This window comes from Syngnathus typhle, linkage group LG13 (genome assembly GCF_033458585.1).
Source record: "Syngnathus typhle isolate RoL2023-S1 ecotype Sweden linkage group LG13, RoL_Styp_1.0, whole genome shotgun sequence".
Lineage (NCBI taxonomy): Eukaryota > Metazoa > Chordata > Actinopteri > Syngnathiformes > Syngnathidae > Syngnathus > Syngnathus typhle.
Window position 1 is genome coordinate 10,010,809 of NC_083750.1, and position 18,996 is coordinate 10,029,804.

The window sequence follows — 18,996 nt, forward strand, 5'->3', positions numbered from 1 at the left end:
AACCAACCCTGTAAAAGCAACTCTTGATGAAATTCCCGTCGGCGTGCTCCCATTAAAGTTCAGCGTGGATTAGTTTCTTGCACTTAATGCGATTATTTGAGTCCATTTCCAGTTTTGGCCACTTCTTTTTTTTAATCAGCATTTGGCTGGATTAATCAACTTAATGGTCAACGGATCTTCCGGTCCAGTTATTGAAAGAGATTGTTTTAATGATCTCAGACTGCATTTCACTGCAATATATATTTAAATACACTTTAGATTTTTGTTACTGTGGTTGGACCACACACTGGGCAGCATTGGGTACACCCCCCGCATAAATCCATTTTACAATAGAAATAATGTTCCCTTTACAATGTTTATTATTCACTTTCATTATTTATAAAGTGCAAAAGATTTCTTTAAAATATTATTAATTTATCCTCATAAAATAATTAATCCTCCAATTTTACTCTCCTTTATTGGCTTATTTTTTTCTCATGATAATACGGTATGATTATTATGAACTTTATTCTTGTATATGTTGTTGAAATATTGTGATTATATATTTTTTTATCTTACACTAAAGCTAAAATGAGTGCAAAATTGGAGAATACCCTAAAATAAATTATCTGGTCTGGCAACAGGGACGGTGGGGTCCACGTAAATTTTTAGATGGGCTAGTGCCCCTACCGGCCCCCTTCTAGGTCCGCCAGTGTATGTCGATTTGTCTAACTCGAATGTCGGTTTCTCAATCAGGTGTCCGGTGGTTGGCTGCGAGGGACAGGGCCACGTATCGGGCAAATACACGTCTCACCGCAGCGCCAGCAGTTGTCCGCTGGCCGCCAGGAGACAGAAGGAGGCGTCCCTCAACGGGCTCCCCTTCGCCTGGAAGAGCAACAAGCAGGAGTTGCCTCACTGCCCTCTGCCCGGCTGCAACGGCCTCGGCCACGCCAACAACGTCTTTGCCACGCACAGAAGGTAAAGCTCACGTTCATGGAACAACATGATGACGACGGAACGGCTGGCTTTGTGCTAAATCGCCCCATTTTGAATCAAAAAGTTTGTCAGGATGCCCGCTGAATGCTCAGAGTATCAAGAAGAAGCACTCTGAAGAAGAGATGATGACCATCAAACTGAAGGCCAGCAGTGGTAAGTTTACACACACACATATGGTATTATTAAATACAACAAATGAAGATTTTATTATGTACTTCCAATAATCCTGGCATAAAAATCTACATTTTTTTTTCCTTAAAGGATTATTTACCAATGAAAATGTGCGACTTTTAGGCATTGAAAACAAAGATGACGCTCAACATTTGGAGCACGACATTGAGGAACTGAATGAATCCAACATGCAAATGGAGGCAGACATGAAGCAGCTGCAAACGCAGGTAAGCATCAACTCCTTTGCGCAGAAAGGAAAAGCGGATGACGTTAAGGCATTTTTTAATTTGACCTCTTTTTTGTACCCGAAAGCAGATCTCGTCGATGGAGTGCAACCTGAAGAGCATCGAGGAGGAAAACAAGATGATGGAGCAGCACAACGACGGCCTCCTCAAGGAGTTGGCTCGCCTCAGCCAAGCGCTCATCAGCAGCCTCACCGACATCCAACTGCCTCAAATGGTACGCGCGCGTATGCTAGCTAGCTAACGTGCCGCTGAAATAGTAACGCGTGTTTTGCTACGCAGGGGCCCATCAGCGAGCACAACTTTGAAGCCTACGTGAACACGCTGACGGACATGTACAACAAGTCGCAGCGCGAGTATTCGCCCGAGTGCAAGGCCCTGCTGGAGAACATCAAGAAGGCCATCAAAGGTATCCACGTTTGAGCTTTTCCATCCGGCCGGGCCGCCACGTGCGACACATCAAGGTCAAAGGCCGCTTTGAGAGACGGCCACGTTTGTACTGCTTTTCACTTTTCGTTCTTTGATCCTGCTGAGATTTCCACTCCTCTTGCACTTGCTTTTCTTTTTGATGACAGCTGTTTATTATTATTATTATCCACGATTATCGATATCCTATTTGTCCATTTATTTCATCATTTAATTCATGTGCATTTAGTTCTAGAGTTGTAAATGATTGAGAAATCCCCCACCCTCCAAAAAACCAACAACAACATTCCAATTTGGTGGCGCACGTGTTTTAGTTATCTCTCCGTTGAAAAGAAATTAAAATACTAGTAACACCAAAAGTGAAGCTATTTTTATGAAGTTTTCGTTTTCTTTATTGGAATGTGAATGTATGCTAGATGATGTGATAACACTGCAATGCCACTCACTGTACTGTACCTTTTTATTTATTTATTTAATTATTTATTGGAATTTAAGCAGCAAAAACATATAACAAAAATGTACTTTTTCCTCCATCGCTATCAAATATGATTATTATAAAACTGCCTTTTGTGCACGCACACACACACACGAGGTGTGCATGTCGGACGTGCCTAAATGTATATGGATCCGTTTCAAGCAGTTTAAGAATTAACGGTACTTTGTTTCTGTTTGTGCTAGGGCAGTATTACGTGGATGGTGTCTCATTTAGTCACACGGTACAATTATTTTCGTAACAGGAGGACAGACGTTCCCCGTGACTGTTTCTATATCTCAGTAGCCGACTGCGAGATGGAGACAAACAATTGTTTACGTTTTGATCTTTTTTTTTTTTGCAAGCATTGTGAGGTTAAAGCAAACACTCTTGTTTATCTTTACAAGTGCTTAAAAAAAGCCTTAACACTCCTTTACTTAACACACTTGGTATATTCTTGTATCGCGTGGGGCAGATTTGAATGGTAGCTACTAAAAAAAGGCAAGTTACATTTTTTGTTTCATTAAATTTCATCAAAAAAGGAAATTAAAAAAAAATCTTATTGTGTTGATAAATCGGTTGTTTGCACTTTTGTATTTCAAAATACTTTGAAGCAGGGGTGTGGGCTCTGCTGTTTTAAAATTAAATGCAAGCCCACAAATCTTTATAATCTTATTTATTACAATATCTATTCATTTTGCATTATTTTACACACATTTATTTTGGCCCTAAGAAGGTTTTCCAGCCCTGCTTTAAATCTTGATTTTTTTTTTTGCTCTGAATTCTGATTCCCCCACAAACAGCAATGCACAACGTTTAATTTCTGTCAACATGTAGCTTATCTATTGCCATGATAAAAATGAAAATAAAAAAAAGTGACAGCAGCAGTAGACAGAAGCCAAATTATCCCAGCGCCGCTCCTATTTTATCCAAATAATGTTTTTTAACATGATCCTAAAAATGTTCAATCCTCAAATGTAATCCTTTATTTATATTTTCTTATATTTAATTCCTACCACACGCATTGTTTGCTCAGGAAGCTCTGTGAATAATATTTATTTATCCCCCTACAATCTTCCTGTTAGTATTTGATGTTTTGTAATGTGAAACGCTTCTTTTTCGTGGAACGATTATTATTAGTATGATATGAGATTGTATTGTTTTGTTTTTTTTCTTATCGGATGATGGCATAATACTTTTCATTTTCTGTTGAAGTAGTTTGTACATTCAAACTTACTTTTACGATTTCATAATTTACACAAAACAAAAAAGATATGCGCTGTGTTGTACAGTTTGTGTATGGTAGAAATAAACTTTTCAAACTGTTTTTTGGGGGGGGGCTAGTGTGTTTCTTCCACGTGTGATTTCAATTTATCCAGGCATTAATTGCCAGAGATAAAAAAAAAAAAAAGCCTTTTGGGTTAAAGGTGAAACGTTTCCAGGGAACATGCGTCCAGTTGCCTCATTCAACCTTTGCGTGTTACCTTGTGTGTTAGCACCTCCTGGTGGTTAAAAAGAAGCATTACAACCAGATAAATTAAAGTCCCAATGATCGTCACACACATCTGGGTGTGGTGAAATTTGTCCTCTACATTTAACCCACTGTGATTTTTATCCATCCCCTGGGGGAGACGGGAGCCCCCATTTCAACCCCTTACACTGCTCTACAAAATATAATATAGATTATGACGTCACGCAAGACTTTTTAACACGTCCTCTACCTGATGAAGTTCTTCTGTGATGTCACAGAGGCTTGAATTGAATCGATCTGTTTGATTCTGTATCGTATTGCCCTTTTAAAAACTCACACATTCAAGTCACCAAATGAGGGGAAACAAACAAATGAATCACCTTTAATAGGACAACCTAGAGTAGAAGTCGTTCCTTCACCGCATGCCGCATAAACACATTAAATGATGACATTTTGCCTTCACACAAAAAACGATGATAATGACCATAATGGGCTCGAAAATCAATTTCGAGCTGACTCTTGAAAAATTCTTAAAGTGCAATAAAACGAGATAGTTAGAAATTATAGAATAGCTTTGAATACCCCCACCCCCATAAATACAACCATCATTTAGAAACTGCATTTTACATTAGATAGATAGATAGATAGATAGATAGATAGATAGATAGATAGATAGATAGATAGATAGATAGATAGATAGATAGATAGATAGATAGATAGATAGATAGATAGATAGAATTAGGTCAGATTAAATATCTTTTGCACACACATTCACGAAGCACCACTGGATGCACGCACCTTTATCGGGCATGCGTTTCCACTTGGCTCCCTGTGGACGCGTCCGCGCACCACGTGACGTGCTGTGTTTACATCCTCTCTTCTCAGCTGTTCCTTCCACCACCCCGACAAAAGCAGTCGCTCCTTTCCACTTTCCCCGCCTGCTTTCATCACAGACAAAATAACAACTCTAAAGCCGAGCTGTAAATGTTTCCTGGAGTCTCCATGAACCGCCGCATTGCACCCATTAGACGGCAGTGACTAAATGCGACACGGCATTGTTGTGAGTATTGTTCCGTTTGTTTACACGGTAACTGTTTTTTTTTTCTGGGTTTAAAGTACAACGTTTGGCGATTTTAGTTTGGTGTTATGTGACTGTTGCATTTCTTATTTCTAGATGTGAAGTGGGGTGGGGGGCATCCTCTAAAGCTGCTTTGTGTGTTTTTGGCGATGGCGCACTCAGGCCCTCTGCGCTAACTGTAGCTAGCTTTATCTTTCTGCTATACTTCAAGTTAGCCGTCACTTAAGCCAATTTTAAATGTCACTTCCTTCTTTTGTCGCTGATTTTTTTTTTAAAAAAAAACACGAGCTTGAGTAGATCACTCGGTTTGTTGTCATGGTAAATAATACGAGTTTAAATGCTTTGTGGTTGTTATGGAAAGCTCCTTTTTTCGCGATCCGGTTGACCTAGTCTATCGCCTCTTAAAAAAGATTTGGGTTAATCGCACTGCAGAGAACTGGCCGTTTTTGCTGCGTTTGTGCTTGAACCAAAAGCTGCATGCAAAAATGCAGGACACACAACGCTTTTTGTGTTGTTTGTATAACCAAACGACTGCTTCGCCATTCACTTCACACAGATGTACTGAGAGAAACGTAATAGCCGTGATTAAAAGGCGCTCTGTAGTCGACATGGTGGTATGAACGCTGTTGTTGTTTTGGCTTCGTCGTCGCACGGTGTGGAACAAAGCATCGCGCGATTCGATTGGCCAAGAGGTAGTTGTCTCCGTGGCAACTGTGCCACGTGATTAGCCGACGCACTGATTGGCTAATAAGGTTGTCACTCAAATGGAACCCGGAACAACACCCAACTCTAAATTTGACGTGACAACTTTTACATAAATGAAAACATTTTACCAGCACTATTTATAATGTCTTTATAGCTGCCACACCACTTTCAAACAAATCAAATTAGTATTTTATTGATCGAAAAGCAGTTGGAAGCGCACACGTGATCAGCTGTTACGTTGTTGATGGCGTTGTTTAACGAGACCAACAACAAAAAAATTCGTACATAAAGGGATTAGACTGAAAAAACAGTTTCAACACTCCTTTAATCTTAACAACGTATAAATTGTAGTGTTTGTGTCATTTGATCAACCTGCACACTGATTGGCTGCGTCATTTGATCAACCTGCACACTGATTGCCTGATGACTAGAAACTCGTAACCATAGAAACCTAGACTTATTGACAAAACAAAGCGAGACTAAATCCTCCCCAGGCTTTTCTGATCAAAATCGATCACATATATATCTATATTGTATTGTATTTCTGTTGATGTGCAACGGCAGTTGTAGTGGAAATCAATTTAAAAGTCCCACACTTGAGCACTCTCATGCTTTATTAGTTAAATTAAAGAGATGTGAGAAGGGCTCTCGTGGTAATTAAAAATATACAAACTGGTTGTACTGCTCTGAGGTTAATACACGCCTCTAATGCAATCTCGCAAAGTGTCTTCACAGGGGAAGTCCCCAATACAGACAGTACCTGTTGGCATGTTACGTATGGTTGAAGTGATGTTTTGCTCAGGTTCACAATTGGGATAGGTGAGTTTTTCAACAGATAATTCAAGAGGTCCCTCCTAAAAAACAGCAAATAGATGACAAATCCAAAATAATATGCAAGGTCATTGTACGTGAAAATACAAAATCAGGCCCTCCAACCTTCAATTTGCAGGTGTATGAAGACCCTTGTGGATTTTTTTCTGTAAGACCGCAGTGGGCCAAAGGCACTTTCTTTCCACACGATTGTGCGTGACCTACTTTCCGTTCTTTGCACCGCAAGTAACTGAAAATGACCAACCAGAGCAGGCAGAAGGAAGGGAAAGTTGACAACACGCAGCCGCTGATGGTGAGCAAAATGGATGATGATGCGCCGACATAGAAAATGACCTCAGCGCAGGCCGAGGCCTCCCGAAAGTAAATTTCAGGGCTGAGTCAGACGCAGATGCTGAGGAGGCATAGAGGAAATTGGAGAGGAGTCTTCCCTCGGGTGCCCTCACCAATGACGCGCATTCGCTGTGGGGAAGAGTGGGGCGCTATCAAAGCCCTGTAACATCATCACACCTTCACGCTGATGTTGACTCCAGACGGTGGTGTCGTATGACTGTGATTGTAAAGAATCAAGTGTTTGCCATGGACTCATAGGAGTAAACAAATAGGAAGTTTACAAATTGTAATTTTGTTGAGTTTTGGGAGTGGGGGGAATCTATCATCTGTTATTCTGTAAAAAACCCGACTATCCTGTGTTGAAGGTTAAAACGGTAACAGTGTGATTTGGTGCCCTCTAGTGGCGGCATCTTAGTTTCAAAGAAATACAGTCGTCAGTCTTGGGACCTGGCTGGTCGCTGAATAGTGAAAATCCACAAATAATAGATTTTTTGAGGGGGGGTGGTTGTCTTTTGTAAATTCCTGGAATCGTTTGGGGGGGAAAAAGAAAAAAGCAGAAACAAAACCGTTTTTTTTTTTTTCATCCCATTTGCCTCAGGTCACTGGCCGCCCGGAGATGACTATTGCGTGAGGAGCGACATCAGCGGGATCTTTTCGGGCCCATAACAGTTTTTGTCGGCATGGGGGGAGCCGTGAGTGCCGGCGAGGACAATGACGACCTCATCGACAACCTGAAGGAGGCGCAGTACATCCGCACGGAGAGAGTGGAGGAAGCTTTCCGCGCCATCGACCGCGGCGACTACTACCTGGACGGCTACCGGGATAGCGCCTACAAAGACTTGGCGTGGAAACACGGCAACATCCACCTGTCGGCGCCGTGCATTTACTCTGAGGTGATGGAGGCGCTCAAGCTGCAGCCGGGACTTTCCTTCCTCAACCTGGGCAGCGGGACAGGCTACCTGAGCACCATGGTGGGCCTCATCATCGGTAAGCTTGGAACAAAATCAGCAACAAATGACGATAAACATTCAAATTATCGTGGCAATTTTTTTTCCCCTGCAGGTCCATTTGGTGTGAATCACGGTGTGGAGATCCACAAGGACGTGGTCGAATACGCCAGGGACAAACTGGACAGTTTCATAAAGACCAGCGACAGCTTCGATAAGTAAGAGTTGAATTTTGGAAAACTCGAAAACCTGATGCGCTTGGAAAAAAAAATGTAGGGACACATGAAGCCATCTCTGAAGCAAAGCTTGCTCACATAAAACATCAAACTTTTGTAACTTCTGATTGCACCCCTCCTCCACTTGCAGGTTTGAGTTCTGCGAGCCTGTGTTTGTGGTAGGAGATTGCCTGGAAATCTCCACAGAGAGCCACCAGTATGATCGCATTTACTGCGGGGCCGGCGTGGAGAAGATTTACGAATATTACATGAAAGTCCTGCTCAAAGTCGGCGGCATCCTGGTGCTGCCTATCGAGGATCAGGTGAGACTGGAAGAGCAGCGCACAGATCAACGATTCGTGACCGCTCCTATTGGGTCCCACTACAATAGCTAAAGAGGACATCTGGCGTAAAGCTTTAATGGGGCCCGTTGCGGCAAATTTGGCACCGCTAATTATTACAGCCCCTCGACTCGATATGACATTACCATCTTTGCGTGATGAGGGCGTGTGCTTTAATTGTATCTCGATAGCGTTCATGTACAACGCTCGCATTAGCAAGCATTTATGCAATCATAATGCACTTCAGAAAAAACAAGTCCATTGAGCTCAAGAGCTAGCATACCCGCGCTACATTAGAAAGACAAAAAAATGATCGAAAATGTTGTCATTTCAATTTGATTTTTATGAATTGAAAATAAATGCATCTATTTTTTTCTTCCACAGCTGACCCAGATCACCAGGACGGGCCAGTGCACGTGGGACAGCAAAAACATCTTGGCTGTGTCTTTCGCGCCGCTGGTCCAGCAGAGCAGAGCTGACGGCGACAAACCGGAAAGTGTCCAGTTGCGTGAGTTCCTCCCAGTCTCTTCGCATCTTTTCAAGGTTGGAATTTTATAGAGCAGATGTGCGCAAGGTGACTTCAATGAGCTGATGAATTTATTTGAGGGAGATGTTTATTTGTGGCGTAATTGAGGCCACAGCCGTCACACAAACAGGTACAGCGGACAAGAATAAGCTTGAACCACATGCTGCTTCACCAACTCTCAACCATCCTCGTAGCAGCGGCCGAAACGTGCTTTTGTGTTTGCGTCCCTGTTTGTCCTCAGCCCCCGTGGCGGTGCGCAGCCTCCAGGACCTGTGCCGCATCTACATCCGCCGCACCCTCCGCGAGCTGGCGAGCGTCGGCGATGAGGACGGCCAGGCCCGGCGCGCCGGGGCTCAGCGGGTTCCCCAGAAGCGCAAGCGGCGGCACTGCCGGCGGCGCCGCATCAACACGTACGTCTTTGTGGGCAACCAGCTCATTCCGCAGATGGTGGAGAGCGAGGAGGAGCACGGCGACGACGAGCACAAGGATGAGGAGGCCAACGTCCAGGAGGAGGAGGAGGACAAGGAGGAGAGGGACCTGGGCGAGGTGGAGATCCTCAAGCAGACCAACGTCTTTAGAGACCACATCTTGGCTCTCCCCTTGCCCGAGTCCCTCAAGGAATATTTGCTCTACTACAGGAAGAAGTGACGGTGGCAAGCAAAGGTGCGCACGTCGCATTATTCCCACGGTTTCTTGAAGGCGAAAGTCCACGCCACACTGGATGATTACGTTGACGTTCTCGTTTGTATATGTTGATTTTCCTTTTGACTTGTTTTGTATATAAAACGCGCATACTATGAAAATGAATTCAGATGAGGTCAATTCAGTGGAACCTCCAAAGTGGAGCACAATGCCCTTTGAGAGTCAGGCATATAGTTTATTCATCTCTTCCCAGGTCGTGAAAATCTGTAACTTTACACCGTAACGTTGAAAAGTGAAAACATCATCTGACTTCCTCCCACATTCCAAAATCAGACTGAAAATTAGCTTACCTGGAAGCATTCCGGATTTCAGAGGGTTGGAGATCATGGTTGCAATCGTTTTCCGTGTCGCATGACAACGACAAAAAAGCCAAAGAAAACGCATCCTACAATTTTTTTTTCCAACTTTAAATTGTACCGCTTTGGAGGTTCTAGTGTGTGTGAATGATTGCTAGAAGTAAAGCATTTTTTTTTTTAATTTCTCAATCAAAGAAGACTGATGGGTTTTTCTACCTAAGAAGTGTCATAACCGATTTGTTTTTTTTCTACGGGGGACACATTTTAACGCAACCTTTTCTAAAACAGGGCCGCCGACTTGACGTGAGGCGGTTCGGGTCGCAGCGGGCGGAGCGAGAGCCTTCCGTGAAGTGTTATTAATGCATGAACACACTTTTACACGAGGATCGATTCATTCACGCCAATCAATTGCGACGAATCTGAAGTGATTTTAGCTTTTCTATTGAAAGCGATACAAATTTCAAAGCCTTTTTGTATGTATAACAAAGCACCTTATTGTGGTTTGGGCTGGGATGTGTGTGTGTGAGTGTGTGTGTCGGGGGGTGGGGGTGATTTTTACAGCAGACTTCTAAAATATGAAATGTACTGATAAAATGATGATTCGTCTGCACGACTTGTATAGCGATGGCGTTTTTTTTTAAGTGCCAACGTTACATTTAGGAAACAACATTCCACGTTTTTTTTTTTCAGTCACACGTAATCTGACTTTTATTTTTCTTTTACTTTGTGACATTTAGTGTATAAAAATGCTGAAATGAAAACTATACAACTGTACATATATGGATAGTCTCTACAGTCTCTTTTTGAGTTTGTCGTAGCACCTTCTTGCTGTACTGTATTGACACTGGCAACTCTGTACCACCAAAACGTCACTGCTGTCTGTTCAAATAGATGAATATATACAATAGCCTTCATTGATGACAAATATTCTTAGAGAGGTGAGAAAAAATGCTGATTATTATTATTCGTTTTTCTGTGTTACGATAAGTTGACTCCCCCCACACCCCCTTCCTTTGTTTTACTTTCATTGGAAAGTTTTTAAAGTGAGCAATAAATTGTTCATGCCACCTTTGATTTGCATTGCGGCCATTAAAACTCTCATGAAAGGATTTAGGACGACACCGGAACACAATCCATATTGTGATGCTGGTTGACTTCAAACACTGTATGAGAAAACTAGAATAACATACAGGTTAGGAGATTTTGCATCTTTGACTTGAAGGTTCCACTGAAACGAAGCAATCGAGCCAATTTTGGGATTTGGACGCAGAGCCAAACAGGCTGCATGAATTTCTTGGAGCGTGGATGCGTGTGCAGTTCATTTCTAAAATGTGTTGTTTCTCTGTGGATGTTTGGCACCAGAATAAAAGTCACAACCACAAACTCCTGCCTCTTTTCATTTAAACAGCAGCGTCTCTGTTGGCATCTTGAATCGAGAAGAGCGTCAAACCCTACTTTGAAACCTTAACTCTAGTATTAAACCCTACTTTGAAACCCTAATCCTAGCTTTAAACCCTACTTTGAAAATTAAAGGACAGATAAATAAAAGATAAAGATAGATGGGGTTGATAGTTCATTTAGCCAACATGGTCATATGTCACATTAAGCCACTGGATTCTTGATTGCATTATTTATTTACACCACCAGACATAAATTCTGATTAGTCTACACAACACATTGATCCGTGCATCCATCTCTGACAGCACCTCCAATATAGTTCTGAAATGACATTTGCATACCCAGTGCGTTTCGCCACATTTGGCCAGCAGAGAGCAGCAAAGAGCTAAAAACAATCAAAAGCTAACTATTCACGCTCTACAAGTAGTTCATTGTGTAGAAAAGAGGTGCGTTTGTCTCAGATAGTATTGGTGTTTTATGTAACAGAAATACTCCATCACTCCATTTCACAGTCTAGAGTCAATATTTTTGCGTATATGTATATATTTTTAGAGTGCAACTGTCATCTATTTCTATTTGGGTAATTCAATTATAGTTGTCTCGGGCTCATGTTTGACGCACCAGCAAGAGTCAGCTGTTTTTGCAGCGTATGTTGTTTACACTGAGCCGATGTATATCATTTCTCCGCATAGACAACACGCATCTAACATTACTCATGACTCCAAAATGCTAACAGTTCAATGAAGATGGTGTCTAAAAGTTTTTCAATTCGGGGGAAATATTGAATGTAATATTAGCTATTTCTGTATATTTTATGAACAGTCATAAGAGTAAAGATATAAGAATGAAAAAAGAAATAAATAATGAGACAACGCGTGGTTGCACTATGTGAATTAATTCACATTTTGCAGTAGTTCTGCAATTGCATAACAGCCAGGTAGGTTATCATGGTTGGTGTAGCGATTTCACCACCGCCCCCTTACTCCCAGCCCCCCTCCTAGACTCCCACCCACCCGAATCCAATCACACCCTCCCCCATCTCAAGTACAATTACGTTATGGCTGACGTTTGAGCATGCGGAGGAGGGAGCAGCAGCACTAGTTTGGCTTAGAGGAGGAGGAAGAGGACTCCACATTAGCTTCCCAATTGAAGGCAGCGGACCGGGGCGCTGCCGTCCGTGTACAAGCCGAGCTCATTGTCTCCTGAGTCGGCCCGAAGCAGTCAGCCAGCCCGGTGTAGCTCCACAGATGTTGGCGGTACTGTTGGGGTAAGAAAACACCGCGGCCGAAGAAGGGCATATGCAAGACGGCCAAGTTTGAATATGAGCAAGAAGAGCGGCGTTTTGTTGCAATCTGCGAGCAACTATTGATGCTTGTGACGCGACCGTTGCCAACAGCAGCAGCGGCGGCGGCAGCAGCAGCAGCACCACAATTGGCGCGGACTCCTTTTGTTCGGCAAATTCGGGTGGGCACGTTTGGCTTGCTACCTTGCTAACAACAACAACAACAACATCCAACAAAGTCTCAGTCCGACACGCTCAAAAAGATGAATTTCCAATCCAGCGTCCCCGGCTCCGGTATCTCGCCGCAGTCCCAGCCGGCCATGTCCACCCCTGGCACCGTCCCGGCTCCGGTGCCCCAGTCCATCCCGTCGCAGTTCGGATCCGGCTCGTCCGCGAGTTCCGGTGCCGGCCAGTTCGGCTCGGGCACGGTATCCGGCCAAGCGGCGCAGTCCGGCTCGTCCGGCTCGCAGTTCGTGCTGTCCAACTCGGCCGCCATCCGGGCGGAAATCCACCGGTTCGAATCCGTCCACCCGAACATCTACGCCATCTACGACCTCGTCGAGCGAATCGACGACTTGGCCCTGCAGAACCAGATCCGGGAGCATGTGATCTCCATTGAAGGTGAGTGTGCTGCTTTCACTTCACTTACAGCTTCATTCATTCTTGTGAGGGCAACAAACATTGGGCCCGGCGTTTTATTGAGCCATATTTTACATTGAAAAATAAATAAATAAATAAATAAATAAATAAATAAATAAATAAATAAATAAATAAATAAATAAATAAATAAATAAATAAATAATGTCATTGGGGTGATGTAGATACCTTCATCTTGCTGTCTTGCACACAACAATCACAAATCGTGTGCCTGGCTGGTAATCAATAAAATAGCTTCAAGCATTTTGGGTAAGTTTCGGTAACTGTGGGAAAATCTGAAAGTACAGCGACACATCCCACCGTGCAATTGTGAACAAAGTTTCCCTACGCTTGCGCTGAATTACGACCGTGAGCTCCTAACAAGACAGCATGCCGATAGCAAAGACTCGTGGGATATGTTGAACGCCCGCAACAATTATTTCACGAGTCTTTAAGGAAAATGCCGACGTGGCGTTTATTTTACCTAGTTAGTGCGCTCGCCTTGTGATTGACAGGCGATCATTCCACAGAGTACTCCAGTTTATCCCTGTTTGACCTTTATTATCATTATTATTAGACGCTGTAACTTTTGTTCATCCACGATTAGACTGAGTCAACTCTGTTGCTAACCAAAACAGCAGCAACTCAGCAGCCTCTCAGTTCAATTCAATGTGTGCATGATATTCACAAGTATGGACTTTAAGTTCTAACAGAATATAATCATAAAAATGGTGTTACATGAAGGCACTGTGTTTTCTAGCCATCAGTATTCCAGACTGATTCTGCAATGGTGTGTGTGTTCATGCATAGTTTTGTCTAGTCTGCCCGGTGTGCTAAATTTCTCCATTAAAGTCCTTTTAATTAACGCTCTGAACTTCAATTGTACAAAGATAATATTCAACTACCGTATTTTCCGGACTATAAGGCGCACCGGACTATAAGGCGCACCTTCAATGAATGGCCCATTTTGAAACTTAATCCTTATATAAGGCGCACCGGACTATAAGGCGCACCATTAATGCATCATGTCAGATTTTTAATCCAAATCAAATCATTCTCCATTTTATCTTTTTTATTTCAACTTCAGATGCAACAAATGACTTTATAATCACAAAACAATGATCCATAGTCTTTTTGATTCATGATTCATAGTCTTCAGCAGGCCACTTATGCTTGATTTCATGACACAATGCTTCGGGCCAGTTTGAATTTAGGAATTTAGTCCATATATAAGGCGCACTGGACTATAAGGCGCACTGTCGGCTTTTGAGAAGATTTGAGGTGCGCCTTATAGTCCGGAAAATACGGTAATTGTGGGAATGCAGTCATGTCACTGTTGTAATGTCTTTAAACAATTCTTAGTAAAATATTCTTTCATAGACCGACAGTTAGCCCTGGATTCATTTGTGTGTGGACTGCTGCTGCCTTTTGACGCAATCTCGATGACTCAAAATGAGAATGAAAAACTCTGCAGTCAGTAACGTTGCTGAATTGCGTCACTGTCAAGATGTCAGTTGGGAGTCACGTTCGTAGCAACGACAGGAAAATGTCGAAATCTATCTTTTAAACAGCAATTGCAGGTCATATTTAATTCCAGCACGTTTGTAATGGCCCAAGAGTGACTCGAAACATTTCTCCGTCGCCTATCTGCAGAAAATAGTTAATTGATATTCCTCACCATTCATTCAGGTGCACCCCAACGGAATTTACAGGTACTTTTGTAGAACCTGCATTAGCTTTGCACAATGGCTTCTTCTTTTTTTTTTTTTTTAATCTCGGAATGTGACGGGCACCGTAACCCTGAGAGCCTTTGACGAGCAGGAAAAAGCGTCTGACTTGCCTTCACCTGCACAAGAAGAACTGCATCGCATCTCTTTTCTCCTTCATTCTCGCATCATTTCCGAGTCTGTTGCTAAGGAACCCGCCAGCGGATCATGTATTGAGTTGCAAAGTGAATCGAAATTGCAGCCTTTACAAAATGAATTCCTGTCTTCCTAAGGTCTCCCTGTGGTTTTGTTGATCAATAAGACCTTAATTTTCATTCAGCGACGCAGTTGGCTTATTTCCCCTTCATTGTCGTTATTAGTATTCTGCATGCCATTTCCAAATGGCGGTCCCGGCCGGCGATGTACTGTTCTCGCTCTCTCCTTTTTCCTTGCGTGTGTGACAAAGCTCTTGCAAATAACACAAGATCATATGATAATTATTAATTCAGCATTAATATAACCAGGTCGGGAAGTGGGCAAAATGGCAGCGCTAAACTAGTGTGGGAGTACTAAGTGGTCCAAGATGATTCAGTGCTTTCACAGCTAATCAAAGTTGCTTGCGTAAGTGACCAAAAAAATGAAATTTGCATTGCTGGGAGTAAGAGTTTGAAAGCAACCTTGTCATGAATATGCCTTGGCTAATGCACTTGGCAGAAAACCTACTCACCTGTAAATCAATAGTGCAATGAACAAAAAATGGTTTCATTTTCTTTCAATGTGTCAAATGTTTCACTTTGGCCACATTTTGTCACAAGCATTTGCCAAGTGTGTTTTGCGCTTTACAGGTATTAAGTCGAAAAGGTTTTTGGACAAACTAGGTTTACCGTAATTTTCGGACTATAAGTCGCACCGGAGTATAAGTCGCACCAGCCATAAAATGCCCAAGAAAGTGAAAAAAAACCCCATATATATGTATACAAGTCGCTCCTGAGTATAAGTCGCCCCCCCCCACCCAAACTTTGAAAGAAAACGCGACTTATAGTCCGAAAATTACGGTACTTGGATTTTGAGATTAGCGGGTAAGCTAATACATATCATGTATGTCCATGGCTTATGATGTGCGTCTTGACGATAAAACTTTAAGGCACATTGACAAGATGCTTTTCATCTCTTACTTATACAACACCTTTCTTTCTCCATATATTTAACTCGAAGTAGATGTTGACTTTAGAGCTCAGTTAATAGAGAAAATGGCAGTCTTTTGTGACTTCTTAATAGAGGGCGCAGATCGTTATAAGATTGTGAATGTGGTCAAACGTCCCTCGGCCCCTGCGCCTAATTGCTTGCTACTGATTGAAATAAATGTAACGTGGAGACGGTGATATTACTCCGAAAACAATAGGCAGCAGTTGTAGGGATGAGGAAAAACTGCAGGGTACACCTTGGAGTCTGTCAAAATACATTTGAAGAGAATACATACAAATTCAACTCTGAAAAATAACCTCAATAAATACAAATGACACCATAAATTGGAATGGACTGCTTGTATCAGAGTGCTAATATCGGAGATGCAGTCGTATATAATCCGATAGCATGATTAAAACCAGGTCTGACTTTTCGCTATACTCCTCATTGAAACTTTAATTTGAACATGTTTTCTCCATAACATTCATTTTTATTTTATTTTAAATTGCAAATTTGATTTCTTTTGTAACCCCTATGAACGGTTTTGAGGAATGGAATGTTGCGCATGGTGTGGTAGCAATGTAGCACTTTTCCTGCAATTCCCCCCCCTCCAAAGTTCAACTTGGAGAGAAGAGTACTTGTTTGGACCTCAGCCAGGATCAGTCGTAGGTTCCCTTGACGTTCTTCTGCTGTCTAACGTTGGTTAAAATCAGAAGCGACACTCCCAAAACAGACATTCCGCTGCTCGGTATTTGACAAGACATTGATCCAGTGACTAAAAAACAGCAAGAGCTTCATAATGAATGTATCTCATGTGACTCAGAGGTCTGCGGCGCCACCGTCACGCTTTCATTCGATGTGAAGAAAGGCAGACAAATCCCAACACCCGATGACGAGCCCGCGTTGGCTCTTCCAAATGGGGATTGATAAATGGTGAGCATCTTTCTCGTATCCACCTGGAGACATTTTCAAACGGGCATCTGAAAACCCAATTTGTTTAATCCTCCAATAAATACCCCCGGCATTGCACGTTTGGTTTATTTTCACGAGTCAAGCAGATTCCCCGTCATGACAGATACTAGATACTTGACGTATTCCACATTCTTAACAAGACGGAAAGTCAGCGGCGTGATTAGCTCGGACAGTTTCACTCATTATCTGACTGGGCTGACTCCTGAGGGGACAGGTCAATGGTGGGGTGTTGTAAACAGAGGCTCGGACCCAAGGCCTGGAGGTCTCCGCTCGACCCTGAAGTGCTTCTTCCGCACGCTGCAGCTTTGCCACATTCAATGTGTGACCCTGTCCTTTGCAGCAGAATGACCTCCATTGTGCCGTGGAACAAAGACGCTCTCTCCCGTGGTGACGGACAGCTTTTTTTTTTTTTGTGCGTGCGTTTTGAATGGCGAGGGGTCAGGATTGAGCTGTTTACGTTATTCCTCGAGGAAGATTCCGAGTACAGTTGATATTCATAGATGAATCAATGACTCACAAAATGTTGAGCCAGCTAACATACGTCTGTTTCTTCACTCCATTCCTGTCAAATATCAGAAATAGACTCAAATGTATAACGCGAGATCAGACCTTTGCTAGCTAGCGCGCTAACGACCAACTTTTTACGAGCTGGCTAGCTAACATCAAGTTTGCACGTTTTAGTCACACATTATCCCAAAAGGAACATCTCGACTGAGTTTGTCAAAGGTCACGACCAGATGAATTCAAATCTCACAACAATCACCGTTTTGTTGACAAAAAGGCAGCGACAGCATAAAAGCAAGGTAAAAATTGCACGCCGCTGAGGAGCAAAAAAAGTACAGGCTTGTCTGATGGTGCTAATTAACATATAATTGGGCTTTTTTAAGGTTTGAATTCCAGTCTGTGCTCTTTTCATGACTTGTTCCGACTGTGCGGGAGGGCTCCTTCAGCGCTTTGATCCATGAAAAGATTCTATGGCAATTTTCTCAAATAAAGCCCACAAAGGAGCATGTGAAGTAGTATAATGATTTAGCACACCTCTCGCGTTGAAGTGATCTTCGAGAGAGAATGAAAAATCGAATCATAAATTGTATGTGTGCTGGAGAGCGCTTTTGGGTCCAAATGGTAAATACTAATGAGGCTTTTGCGTTTCCACTGGCAAGTGTCCAGTTGGCATTGATCAAAATTTAAAGTTATAGTTCCGCTGATCCACAGTTTGCATTGTGGTTACGATTAAAACGGCCGTACATCCAGCAACCCCCGAGATGCTCAATCCCATTTCGACCCTACGCTTTTTTTTTTTTTCTTTTCTTCAAAGTGTGCATCATCATCCTATCCTATGTCTGTTGGAAGTACTCATGTTTCCTGCCAGTGGGGTAGGGCTGCAAACAGATGGCCGAGCGACTAGCGGGGAAGGGGTTTTTGGATCGCAGTGAGCGAGCAACAGATGGAAAGTCACATATGCCTCCAAGTCCCTTCATCCTGCCAGCAGTCCCGTGACAAGCTGTGGCAAGACTCTGCCCAGGTTGCTTAGGGAGAATAGGACGGAGAATGAAGTCTCCGTAGAATAGTTGTCTTAGGCCATTTTGTCTGCTGAGATTTGACACGGGATGAAGGGGGCAAAACCAGTCCTCCGGTAATTGGGAAGACAAATCAAGCAGTTGTTCATATTACGGCAGCCTTCAAAACAAAAGCCGGACAAATGATACACGGACATAGGTGCCTTGTTAGGTCTATATTTCGAAATATATTTGGACTACCGTATTTCCCGGACTATAAGGCGCACCTTCAATGAATGGCCCGTTTTAAAACTTTGTCCTTATATAAGGCGCACCGGACTATAAGGTGCACCGTTAATGCATCATGTCATATTTTTAATACAAATCAAATCATTCTCCCATTTTATCTTTTTTATTTCAACTTCAGACGCAACAAATTACTTTATAATCACAAAATAATGATCCATAGTCTTTTTGATTCATGATTGATAGTCTTCAGCGGGCCACTTATGATTGATTTCATGACACATTGCTTTGGGCCAGTTTAAATTTAGGAATTTGGTCTATATATACTAAGGCGCACCGGACTA

General features: G+C 42.6%; 3 protein-coding genes across 5 annotated transcripts in view; all 3 read left to right on the forward strand.

Annotated features, from left to right (window-relative positions):
• Nucleotides 1-3,578, forward strand: part of st18 (ST18 C2H2C-type zinc finger transcription factor) — a 30,337-nt gene extending 26,759 nt beyond the window's left edge. The window contains exons 18-22 of the mRNA XM_061295556.1: nucleotides 736-957; nucleotides 1,040-1,128; nucleotides 1,270-1,373; nucleotides 1,459-1,605; nucleotides 1,671-3,578. Of these exons, the coding sequence (XP_061151540.1) occupies nucleotides 736-957; nucleotides 1,040-1,128; nucleotides 1,270-1,373; nucleotides 1,459-1,605; nucleotides 1,671-1,811 (703 nt within the window). The 3' untranslated portion in view covers nucleotides 1,812-3,578. The remainder of the gene's footprint in view (nucleotides 1-735; nucleotides 958-1,039; nucleotides 1,129-1,269; nucleotides 1,374-1,458; nucleotides 1,606-1,670) is intronic.
• A 1,003-nt stretch (nucleotides 3,579-4,581) lies between these two features.
• Nucleotides 4,582-11,111, forward strand: pcmtd1 (protein-L-isoaspartate (D-aspartate) O-methyltransferase domain containing 1). Of its 3 annotated transcripts, none has more exons than XM_061295457.1 (6): nucleotides 4,582-4,817; nucleotides 7,300-7,866; nucleotides 8,015-8,186; nucleotides 8,589-8,712; nucleotides 8,972-9,393; nucleotides 10,017-11,111. In XM_061295457.1, the coding sequence occupies exons 2-5, from the start codon at nucleotides 7,382-7,384 to the stop codon at nucleotides 9,376-9,378; spliced, it is 1,188 nt and encodes a 395-aa protein (XP_061151441.1). In that variant the 5' UTR covers nucleotides 4,582-4,817; nucleotides 7,300-7,381; the 3' UTR covers nucleotides 9,379-9,393; nucleotides 10,017-11,111. The 3 variants fall into 3 exon arrangements, with proteins under 3 accessions (XP_061151441.1, XP_061151440.1, XP_061151442.1); XM_061295458.1 differs by having other exon boundaries at nucleotides 4,583-4,817; nucleotides 7,300-7,688; nucleotides 7,764-7,866; nucleotides 8,972-11,111; XM_061295456.1 differs by having other exon boundaries at nucleotides 8,972-11,111.
• A 1,093-nt stretch (nucleotides 11,112-12,204) lies between these two features.
• The window catches only part of agap3 (ArfGAP with GTPase domain, ankyrin repeat and PH domain 3), a 74,212-nt gene continuing 67,420 nt past the window's right edge, over nucleotides 12,205-18,996 (forward strand). The window contains exon 1 of the mRNA XM_061295191.1: nucleotides 12,205-13,029. Coding sequence (XP_061151175.1) covers nucleotides 12,672-13,029 — 358 coding nt within the window. The 5' untranslated portion in view covers nucleotides 12,205-12,671. The remainder of the gene's footprint in view (nucleotides 13,030-18,996) is intronic.